The sequence below is a fragment of the Sinocyclocheilus grahami genome, unplaced genomic scaffold, assembly GCF_001515645.1.
Source record: "Sinocyclocheilus grahami isolate Dianchi unplaced genomic scaffold, SAMN03320097.WGS_v1.1 scaffold302.1, whole genome shotgun sequence".
Taxonomy (NCBI): Eukaryota; Metazoa; Chordata; class Actinopteri; order Cypriniformes; family Cyprinidae; genus Sinocyclocheilus; species Sinocyclocheilus grahami.
Genome location: NW_015505481.1, coordinates 474,848 through 487,240, shown reverse-complemented (window position 1 = coordinate 487,240; position 12,393 = coordinate 474,848). Strand labels below are relative to the sequence as shown.

At 34.9% G+C, this 12,393-nt stretch overlaps 1 protein-coding gene across 5 annotated transcripts in view; it reads left to right on the top strand.

The window, feature by feature from the left end:
* Window positions 1–12,393, top strand: part of thraa (thyroid hormone receptor alpha a) — a 42,949-nt gene that overhangs the window by 17,738 nt on the left and 12,818 nt on the right. For 3 of the 5 annotated variants that reach the window (XM_016293354.1, XM_016293351.1, XM_016293350.1), the window contains exons 2-3: window positions 6,802–7,012; window positions 12,126–12,187. In XM_016293354.1, coding sequence (XP_016148840.1) covers window positions 6,963–7,012; window positions 12,126–12,187 — 112 coding nt within the window. In that variant the 5' untranslated portion in view covers window positions 6,802–6,962. Of the gene's footprint in view, window positions 1–6,801; window positions 7,013–10,147; window positions 10,209–12,125; window positions 12,188–12,393 lie in introns of those variants that run through there. The other 2 variants (XM_016293355.1, XM_016293352.1) reach the window with 1 other exon arrangement.

Below are 12,393 nucleotides of genomic sequence, written 5' to 3'. Positions count from 1 at the left end.
TAATTATTTCTGGAAAAAAATTAACAGAATAATATATTTTTTTTTAGAAAATAAATTCATTAGAGATGCTTTTGAATAAAACTGAATTTGAGAAAAAAATAAAACATATTTCACAGGGCCTTTTTAGATGAATAAAATTCAATTTAACCATTAAAACAGAGTGTAGAAATTTTTTTACGAAAAACAAACAAAACAACGGAACGGAATTGAAAAAAATTCAAACGAACTTTGGGAAAAAATAAAACAGATTTTATAGGGCCCTAGAAATGTCACCCTTTACTAAGAGTTGCCATTAAGCTCTTGTGGATTTGATTGGGAAAGGAGTCTTTTTCGCCTCTGTACTTTGTGTTGCATGTACCCCTGCCCACCTTACCTGGACTTAAAAAACAATACTCGTCCGCACTAGAGCACTTCAGAGACAATGACTTGATTGATTTACATTTCAGTTTGGCAGGCACATTTACATCTCAAACTGTATGTCACTAGACCAGCTGCACTCTATGAACTGACGAATGCCTGATGAGGAAGTGAGCCATTGAAAGCACATGACACACACATTAGCATGCTCTTTCCTTCTGGTTCACTGCAGGTTTCACATCTCTCTCTCTCTCTCTCTCTCACAAACACACACACACACACACAGGATGCGCAAAACTCCACATTTTACTTAAACTAATAACAAAACAGTAGCTGATTCAGAAGCGCCAGATTGTCATAGCAAAGTCAGAATTACCTCCTCTCCTAGGTTCACGAAACGGTCGTCCATAAAATGCATTGCTGTTCTGTTGTAAGTAATCATAAAGATTCCTAAATGCATCTACTTTCGGAAGGCCAAATAAAGTGCTTTTGCTTTCGCCTAGAAACACACAGCGTCTCCCTGACATGGCTGCTTCAACACTAACTGCGGTTACTGAAACCACGCCTTCTTTCTTTGCGTGTACATTTGGGCGGCATTGTGCAAATATTTCCACATAGTGATATAGATATGTGGGGGCGTGTTAGAACGAGCCGTTTTAGGGGGGCGTGGCAGAGTCTTAACTTTGATAAAGAATATCTCTTTGGTTTTGAGACTTTAGTCTTTGCAACTTCAGGGATCTTATCTATTCACAATCAGCTTGTAACACTCCAAAGAGAAAGGAAAACTTGAAATCGCATCATATGACCCCTTTAACAGAAAGAAGGATAGTGCTTCAGTATTTCAGTAGATATATAATGTAAATTGGAGTAATTTTTGGAATATCTGCGCTTTTTTATATAGAAGGGTTGCTGTAACACTTATTTCACACATTAAAGTATGTGGAAAAATATGTGTGGAAAGATAAATAAAACAGAAGGAATAAGGGAAAAAATAGAAGTTCATTATATACTGACGTCAATCCTTGTTCATACGATCCCTTTTCTTTACAAAGGGACATTTTGCACACAGTGTTGTTATTGTTATGAATAATAAATCAATTTAAACATTAAATAACCTACTCAAAAATACCCCTTAAAAACTGTGGCCAGTTACATTTTCTTTTGAATCACTTATGCAAATGATCTATTGCAACTTAATAAAAGTGCCTTAGTTTTATAAGTGAGACTTGCATGCTGATCAGATGGCTCTCATCATATCTCCTGGTATAGGTAATGCAAAAGTCAAGTATAGTCAAGTATATTTCATAGTCAAGAAGCTTTTGTTTTGATATCTGATTTTCATGCAAAGTTTTTGTCATGCAGTGTATTCACCATAGTAGACGGTGTTTTTTTAGTGTAATATCTGATAAATGAGGATTTTGGTGGTCCCATGCACAATACACAGCTCAGTTTTGGGAAATTCCCATGACCTACTTTCTGGCAGCGACTTCCCTCATTTACTAAGGGCTTCGGTTGGCCAGTGTCTCAAAGAATGTCTTAAGCAGTGTGATCTCATTTCATCTGCTTTTGTAAATAGATAGAAATTGTGTTTTTGTTTTGTTTTGTTTTGTTTTTTTAGAATTTTTTTATGTAGTAAATGCCGCTGCATCTGAACGCACGTACTGGAGATTTACTACTAATCACAAGAGCGGCTTTACTGATGAGATGCGCATGAAAATCGCATTCGATTGTTTTGCACAGCCCTAGTTGTTACATGTGTGTAGTTACAGAAATATTACAGCTCTAGACACTTTGTACCAATGTGTACTTACACTGTGGTTACATACTATGTACACATCTAGTTACTATGTAAGTACACAGGTATTAGGGCAATTTAAAATAAATTGGGACCGAAATTTCTTCTTACCACAAGTAGTTTTTGTGGTGTCTCAAACAATTCAGTTGTAACCACACAGGAAACAAAACAACTGACAGCTGTCACGTTTTCTGCTTTTATCATACTTGGAAAGCACAAACTCCCACACAGCATGTCAATCATACGCCGTTTCTCACCTTCCTCTCAGTTATGGTTCTGTGATGTGTCGCGAGGGATGTAATGTTAAAGCTGACCTCAAGATAACTGCAAATTTCATACTAAGTGTGAGTGTGAATCAGTTCCACAACATAATCTTTTAGATTCCCTCTTTTGTGGGCCATTAACAGCCATTAACAGCTTTAAAACAGCTGTCTTTACTTGCATAGGGGAAAAATTAAGAGTTTCAATTTGATTGTCTTGTCTTCAATTAACTATAGTGAAAGACTCATCCCACATTCATCCTAGACTTTTGAGAGAGGGAGAGACCAAGTGTCCCAGTCAGTGTGTTTGACTTTGCTTTTTTAATGGTTCAGTGCTTTAAAACATGTATAGATGTTAAAAACGTCTATAAAAACAAGTATAGAGTTTAAAAACATCTTCTTAAAGTGTATTTGACAAATCTGCCACTTTGCTGACATGGTTTTAGCTTTTCAACTACTGTAGACAATCTGCCCAGACATGCATTTCCTGACTAATACCCACAATATCATAGCGAAAGAAACCGACTCGGTGCTCAAGGCACTTATTTGAGTTTCTGTTATTTAATTCTAAACACACAATGCTGGTTTCCTGTTTCTGCTCACTTTATATCCCCATTGAAAATAAATGAGAGATGGAAAAAGGGGCGAGTGGTCCGTCACCAGGGAGCAAATGAGAGAGGTCAATTTTGTTTTGCAAATCCAGTCATTTTCTTGGCATCCCAAGAGTCCTCTTCTGCCAAAATCTGTTTTAGCCATATGGACTGTGTGCATGTGCTGTATACAAATGTATGTCCTCTGTCTGTACTTTAATGGTTTCACAGAGCAACAGAATTTAAGCTGCTTTCGGTCTGCTTAATTTGTTACTGGTTTTACAAATAGCCATACCATTTACCAGTACCATTTAGCTGATCGAATCAGGACATTGTGGTCATCTGAAATACTGCTACAGTTTTTTTTTTTGTTGTTGTTTCTGAATGTTCAGAGTGTGTTCAAGGCTCTATGGTTGAATCAGATTGTTCCATTAGAGTGACAATAGAAGCTATTGACCAGAACTATTGAGTGGAAAAAGTGCAACTACAGTAGCTTGTTGAATAAAATCAGTTATAGCATTCAGATTGATATACTTTGATTCTTTACAATATGCGTGTAATGGCTGAACGAAATAAAACAATATGTCCTATAACCTAACAATAAAAATTGTTTTGTCTAAATAAAAGCTTGTTTCTGCCACGTGATTTAAAAAAAGGAATTGCAACTTTTCATAGAGATATAAACCCGCAATTCTTTTTATATTTTATATATAAAAATATATTTAATAATGTGTTTCTTCACACATTCTTACTATTAACTAACTATTAACTATTACTTTTGCCTCAATTAACACCTAGTTTGCTGCTTTTTAATAGTAAGGTAGCTGTTAAGTTTTGGTATGGAGTAGGATTAAGGGATCTAAAATATGGTCATGCAGAATAAGGTGTTAATATGTAAGTACTAATAAACAGCCAATATGCTAGTAATATGCATGATAAGCAACTAGTTAATAGTCAGAATCTAGTGTCCCTAATCTAGTGTTTATATCTTATATATATATATATTTTGTATCTTTGTATTTTTTATTTTATTATTAGTATTATTATTATTATAATTTTTTTTTTTGTATATTAAAGATTTTGTACCAGACCCAAGAATTGCTTACAGCGTTCATGATTAGTGATATTTTATAATGAATCAAAAATTATTTTTATTGTTATTATTAATAATATTTATAAAATAATGAGTCATATTTATAATGCATATTTAGGGCCCTATGAAATAAACTTTATGGTTTTCCAAATTCTGTTTTTGCCCTTTTAATTTTTCTGGATTCTGTTTTTTTCTGAACTCCATTTTAATGGTTAAATTAAAGTTTATTAATCAAAAAGCATGTCTTGAAATCATGAAATGTAATTTAATAGTAATTTATTAAAAGTTTAACAAAAAATTTTTTCCAAATTCTGTTTTTGCCCTTTTAATTTTTCTGGATTCTGTTTTTTTCTGAACTCCATTTAAATGGTTAAATTAAAGTTTATTAATCAGAAAGCATGTCTTGAAATCATGAAATGTAATTTAATAGTAATTTATTAAAAGTTTAACAAAAAATGTCATTTTAGGGCCCTATGAAATATGTACTCAAAATTCTGGTACTCAAATGAAAGCGTAAAACATTAATTTACTTTTCTTGTAATCCAATGAAAATTAAACCCTTTCAAATTTTTTGGCAAACAAAATGCTGCACAACACGTGTACTGATAAAACATGGAAGAAAAATTGTGTGATTATTCCTTAAAAATACAGTTTTAATAATAGTTGTATTAGTAGTAGTTATTATTCTATAGTATAGTACATTATTCTATACAAAAGTAATATATTTCTGTCACAATTTCTTCAAGTTTAACCTGACGTTTATCTTGATGGAGTTTTGTTTGTGTGATATGATGACAGTTTTTCTAAAATGAAATGGTCAAATGCTCAGAAAGTGACTCTTAGAGCAGCTCTGGGCATGTGTTTATGTCCTCATTTAGTCAGAGGGCAGATGCTGAAAACACCTGGAGCACCTACACGCACTTCAGTTTGTGTAGTAAACAAAACCCAGGGTCTGAGCCATTCATTCACACCATAGACTGTACGATTCACACAGAAACACTCAGAACATGCAGGATTCATATTTAAAGGGGTCATAAGAAGCGATTTCAAGTTTTCCTTTGTCTTTGGAGTGTTACAAGCTGTTCGTGCATACAAGATCCATAAAGTCTCAAACCCAAAGAGATATTCTTTATAAAAGACTGGTCCACGCCCTCCTAAAATACCTCATATAAACACGCCCCCACATGTCTACGTCACTGTGTTGGACGATTTGCATAACACCGCACAAATGTTTACACAAAGAAAGAAGGCCTAACTTTTATTCTCGCTGTAGTAGCTGCGCCGCCATGTCGTGGAGATGCTGCGTGTTTCCAAATATGGTAAGGGGTGTAACATTTCCGTCTCACGCTTGAGGTATTTGGCCAGTCACAACGCACTGGATAGCTGGCCAATCACAGCACACCTAGCTTTTCAGACCGATGAGCTTTGTAAAAATCGACGCGTTTCAGAAAGGCGGGGCATAGAGGAGAAACAATAATGTACAGTATGTGGGAAATAATGTGTTTTTGAACCTTAAACCGCATAAACACATTTCATTACACCAAATAATGTTCTTTTTAGCATCGTCATATATGACCCCTTTAAAAGTCTTTTTGCCGCTTAATATTCACAGACACTAGCCCATTCCGTGATCAGATTCAACTGAACTGACGTACTTTCGATTTATTCGTACAAAATTTGGCAAATTCCATGACATTCCGCATCATACAATAAATTCAATTTTTATGACTGGATTCCATAATTGTGTTATGGAACAATGTTTTCCACATCACAGGGCACCATAGGGCCCTACATATTGTTTGTATTTATGTAGTATAATGATCATTTATTAGTGTCAGAAAGCAAAAAAGTTTCATTTTAATTTGCACAAAAGTTATTAGACAATAGACACTAACATAATAAATAATATTTAATTAAAAAAGCAACATCTCTACTTACTTTATTGTAGATTGACTAATCTAAAACCAGAGTCTCTAAAATAAGAGATTCAGCAGGTCATTGTGTTTGTGTTCAGGGGGCGCCTCATGTCTGATCTTGTCTTGGGTGCCGTCATGTGAGTCACGACTTCATATATCACACTGATTCAGATTGAGGTACTTTTATTGGCTGTTTAAGAATGTGAGATCCTAAGGTGTGACACGCAGGTGATAATGCATGTCAGTGCAGAGAAAGAGAGAGAGATGGCGAAAAGAACAGAAAGTGTGACATCCTTCACAAACTAAATCTCTAAGATATATATAAAAAAAGAGTAAATTAATCCCAAGATGAAATGATCTGCTGAATTATTAAACGCTGAGGTCAGCCGTTATGGAATAACCCAGTTCAGCTTTCCTATAATTAGATAGAGGCCGAGTGGGTTGCCTTGGAAACGGCAGATTTATTGATTTTGCACTGTGAAGCCATATCGGCTTCAGAGCAAGAATGGAAAAATAACACACAGGCGTGAGGGATGCGCATTTATCAGCTGGCCTTTTCCCTCTAATGAGAGCAGCTTGGCCCGAGCTCCGGGGGCAAGAGTTCAGACACAATGATCTGGTGCATATGTGCACCACCGTGTGTTCAAACTGAGTCACAGCTGCTTTACAAATGAAGTTTGGTGCAGCCTCTAGAGGACAGGAGCAGGGAGGAGGTGATTTGATTAGAGAAATTCACTGTTTGACTCTCTTTGTGCTAATTCAAGACGAATGATGTGTTTCTTTCAAACAGGTGTAAAGGCGTTTGATCCAGAGGCAGAAATACATGCGGGGGTATGTCACCATGAGCATATAGCAGCCGTCGGATACTCACCTTGCGTATGCTGAGCAAAGCGGCGAGGGTCGGGTCCGCCTCAGTCTCCTGTGATTGGACGCTGGATGGAATCAAGGTGAATGGAACACAAAGAGCAGGAGCTTAACCTGCCAGAGGGAGATGAGACACGGTGAGTTATCTTGTGTGTATTTATAAAATATGTCAGCTCTTAAAGCAGTAGTTCAGCCAAAAACTCTGAAAATTCTGTCATCGTTACTCACCCTCATGTCGTTCCAAACCTGTATGACCTTCTTTCTTCTGTGGAACATAAAAGAAGATATTTTGAGAAATGTTTTCATGTTTTTTTTGTTTGTTTGATGATACTAAAAGTCAATGGTAACCAAAACTGTTTGGTTACTAACATTTCTTTTATGTTTAACAGAAGAAAGAAAATCATACAGATTTGAAACGGCATGAGGTGAGTAACGATGACAGAATTTTCATTTTAGGGTGCACTGACTGACTTGATTGACTAATCTGCAAGTATTTGGCCAGGTTGAGATGACCAATAACTGTATCTGCTTGATCAAATAACAGACGTTTTAGAAAAAATGTATTTTTCCCAAAGTATTTATTATTTAGTAATGTTAACAATTTTATTCAATTCTACACCGACAAGGTGCTTCATAAAAAATGAATATTTAAAAATATTAACATAATATATCATTTTATTTAAAGTGCTGTTTTGATAAACCCTGGGTATATTTTGCAATAATGAAGAATTGCCGCTTCATAATCCAGAATACTACACTTACAATTTACCAAATTAAGTAATAAATAATTTTACACTATTTTTAGATAAATAATCATGCAAATCTGTGACCTTTTTTGTACTTTCATAAAAAAAGCTTTCCACTCTTAATGTTATTCCGACACATTCATAATAATAATATATTATAATAAATATACTCAACTCAAACATTATTATTATTTGAGTATTTATTATGTTCATATTTATTATTATTATTATATTAATGTATCAGAATAACAATTTGAGTGGAATAATAATAATAATAATAATAATATTTATTTTTTAAATGTGTTAAAGTGTTAACGTATATAAATAATAGTGTTTATTTAATTATTTACTAATGTCTATAATTATGAAATATTCAATTTCACTAATTGTCACTCTTACAACTTACCAAATAAAACATTTAATGGGCATGAAATACTGATTTGAGTTTAAATTATTTTATTATGTGATATGAAAGAGGCCTCGGAGTGAAAAGAGAGACATAAAACTAGATCGGCTACCAGGAACAATGGTCAATAATACAGTTTATCGTCATTATACAAACATATTTAACCACTCAGTGCTTTGACTGATCAATCAGACTCAAGTATATAATAAAATCAAACATAAGCATTATTATAACATTTCAATTGATATAAGGAGTCACTGCAGCACACATATGCAAGAAGCAAGTCTTTAACATCACCTAACCGAATGCAATTGTAATCCAGAGTGCTTGATGTTTCATCCAAGTGTGTGAAGTGTTTTACGATTAGATGATACGATTAGATATGGAATAAGACAAATAGAGAGTGAGATTATAGTGCAGGAGAGAGAGGTACATAAGCCAGATGGGGCCACTGTGTAGCAAGGGATAATTCAGGACACTGAATCATTACGACAGTCGGTGGATTGTCTGTGACCAGTGTGTGTCATTGAGGCAGTGTGTGTGTGTGTTTATTTGGAGCGTCCCAGCACGTGTCTCTCACATGTGCTGCCTCACGGTCGCGCCCTCCCCCAGACGTTCAGCTACTGCATGTGCACCACCACACACACTCTCACACACAGTTCCAGGGGACCTGTGGGTCAGTTGTGGGATTATTATGCAGCTAGAGAAGTTTCAGATGGTTCCCTGAAAGGCAGATTTATCCTGCGCCCTACCTCGCCTCGACCCGCCATTTAATTACGCCTCTTTAATTTGATTAGCAGAAAGTGCGCGTGAGTGAGCATTTAAAGGCTTATTCACTCTGAGTGTGTGCACTCGTCTCTCAGCTCCTCAGCTCCTCTCTCCTCGAAAGCATGTGCGGGAATTAAAAAGGAGGAAGTGGAACTTTGACGTGGATTTTGCTTTGATGCGTCATCCGCTCACGTGTAGCTTCAGCCACGAGATTCAAGAGGATAGAAACTCTCATTTTTAACTTGTTCGTACTCAAAGAAACGCAGCAGCTGTTAATAATACATATTTTTTTTAAATTGATTTTCTTACTAGATGTGTGCTAAAATGTGCAGTGAGGTGCAAAAGCCTGAGGAAATATGGGAATAAAAACATATTTATTTGATTTAAAATGTTAAAAATCATATAACTATTAATACAATTTTGTTGACTTGTTTAAAAAGATTTGGAATCCAGATTTCCACTGTATATTTGCATGCATAAAAAGGTAAACAAGAAAAAACATTATTGTTATTATCAAATGTGTTGACATAAAATTAATAAGAAATATTTATGATTTTCACATTCTCATATTCATGTTAATAAAACATTAACAACCATAATTTTATTGAGATTTATGTATGTTTGTTTGTTTTTGTTTTTTTGCAATGTATTGTTTTAAGTGTGGTGAAGCAGTGGCTGTATTTTGAGCCCAAGACGAATTTTCAGCTTAATAAAGTAGACCTTAACCTTAATAGTCATCATCATCATTTTTGAATTAATATTGTTTTTGTTGTTATTTTTATTTAATAAATGAAAATGTATTATTATTATACATTATAGTATTATATATTAGCATTATTATTGTTATTAATATTGTTTTTGTTATCATTGTTACATAAATTATATATATGGAAAAATCTTCAATATTGCAAAACAAAACAAAAAAATGCAAAACAGAAGTATTTTCACTAGTATTTTGAACCATACTGTTTGTGCATTGAATTGATGCACTGAAGATTTATAATGATGTGTTTACTGCTCTAACACAGTTCTGTTGTAGATTTATGCATTATGAATGTATTAATATGTTGAAAAAAAACACTGAACATTAGTATCTGAAGTATGTGTAAATGACAACACTGCAGATGGCAGAGGGCCCTTTGTAGCGAGAGAGTGAAGAGGAAGATGAGAGCGGAGGGTTAGTGATGCAGGAGAGGTGGGGCTCACAGGGCTGATGCACAGGAGCCGTGGCAGGAGGAGGAGTGTGTGGAGAGGGAGAGAGGAATGGGATGGGGTGAGAGAGAGAGAGAGAGAGAGAGAGAAGTGTCATCCTACCAGCTCAGACTCCCTGTTACCACAGATAGATTGCAGACAGCTTTGCGAGAGGAGGGAGACGGCAATCATGCACATTTTACAGCCCCATTATGTCAACAGGTTAGAATATAAGTGTTCTTTCTCCATCCATCCCATTCCCTCTGTTTGTTCAGTCGTGTCTGTTGATGTACGGGCAGATTGTCAGTTGGACTTAATACTGTGCTATCCAATAGAGAGAAGTCATTTCATTATTGTCAGTGGGTGGATATCTTGTGTGTGTGTGTGCGTGTGTGTTTAATGAAACTTAAATGCGGGATTGCATTAGAATATGTTGCATTTCAGTTATTTGCAATGTTTGCAGGCATGTTGTAGGCTTAGTAGATTTGTCATGTTTTGGTCATTTGTAATATAGCACTATCTTCATGCAGTGAACTAATAATGTAACACTCGTGTATATACTATGTGTTGTTGTGTTGAGCTCTATATACACACGAGCATTGCCTCACATCATCTGGACTCTGTGCTGGTTCACGGAGGTGGGTCGGCTTCATTTGCTGTACACCGCTAGTGAGTTCATAACCTCCACATGTAGACCCAGTCTTCTGTTGTTGTTCACTACCAACTGAGGGACTTGCATGAAAGTGTTGCTTATGTATTTTATTGTGGTTTTGGAGTCATGAAGGCAGTCACATGAGTTTAACACATTAAACCGGTTTGTGGTTTGGTCTGTTGCTGTTCCTTTAGTTTTTGTATTGTGATGCAACACAGTTGATAGACAAATTCTGGCGGTCATCTGAGGTGAATGATGCCGTGTGAAATTATTTTAAACAGTGCCACCGTGTGGTCACCACATGCATTTATTCTGCCCACTTACTTAAAGGGATTGTTCACCTAAAATGAAAATGCTGTGAGCATATATTCACCCTCATGTCGTTCCAAACATTTACATTACATTTAGTCATTTTGCGGACGCTTTTAGCCAAAGCGACTTATAATTGGGGAATACATAAAGCGATTCTTCTTAAAGAGGCAAACAGACACAGGAAGTGCTCGTAATACCAAGTTTCAGGCATTGTTCAAATAAGTACAAGCTAAAAAGGAAGGAATAAATAAAGAGAAAGATAATTATCTTTTTTTTTTTTTTTTATAAATTTAAGATGAAGTCAAGTAGCGTCGAAAGAGATTAATTTTCAGCTGTTGCTCAAACCTTTTTGAATGACTTTCTTACGTGAAACACAAAAGATGTTCTGAAGAATGTTGCTAACTGAACAGTTTTGGTTACCATTGACTTCCACTCACAAAAAAGGACACATTTCTCAAAATATCTTAATTTATGTTCCACAGAAGAAAGAAAGTGTTGGAATGTTTTAGTGTTAAAATGTCCCTTCTGCGCTTAATATGCAGAAACAGAAAGTCCTTCATTAACACTGTCTCTCATTATTGTGTTTGTTTGAACATTCTGCCTAGCCTGACATAGCAACAGTAGCTCACAGTGGTGTGAGTTTAGGAAGGGACTGTCTGTTAGGCTGACCAGTGACAGACAAGTGGAGTGTTTGGGCATTATTCCATTTGATGATTTCCATTTTTACTGTTAGGCCTTACAATACGTACTGTAAAACAATGGAAATAATAATGAAATGCATGTTACACTACCTTCCAATAATTTAGGGTCAGTAAGTTTTTTCTTTTTTTTAAAGAAATAAATACTTTTATTTAGCAATGATGCATTAAATTGATCAAAAGTGACAGTAAAGATATTTATAATGTTACAAAAGATTTCTGTTTCGAATAAATGTTGATCTTTTGAAATTTCTATTCAAAGAATCCTGTATCATAGTTTTCCACAAAATATTAAGCATTGATTTATATGATATGAAAACATATTAAATTATAATATAAGTTAAAATAAGTTATTTATAATTCTAGTAATATTTCACAGTATTAGTGTTCTTACTGTATTTTTGGTCTTGAAATAGAAATAGAAAATAATTTCTGATTTTACTGTATACTTTTTTCCCCTCTCCTCTTTTTCTCCAGGTGGCCGAATGGAGTGAAGAGAAAAAGAAAGAATAGTCAATGCTCTATGAAGAGCACGTCTGGTAAGTCTAAACGCCTGCAATGCCCAAACATGCCCCCTCTGTGTTTTGAGACAAACAGATTTTGAATGCAGCTATCAAAAATAAATATTAATATCTTTGAGAATTGTTAAGAACAATAACAATATATATACACACACACACACACACACACACACACACATACATACACACATATATATATATATATATATATATATATATATATA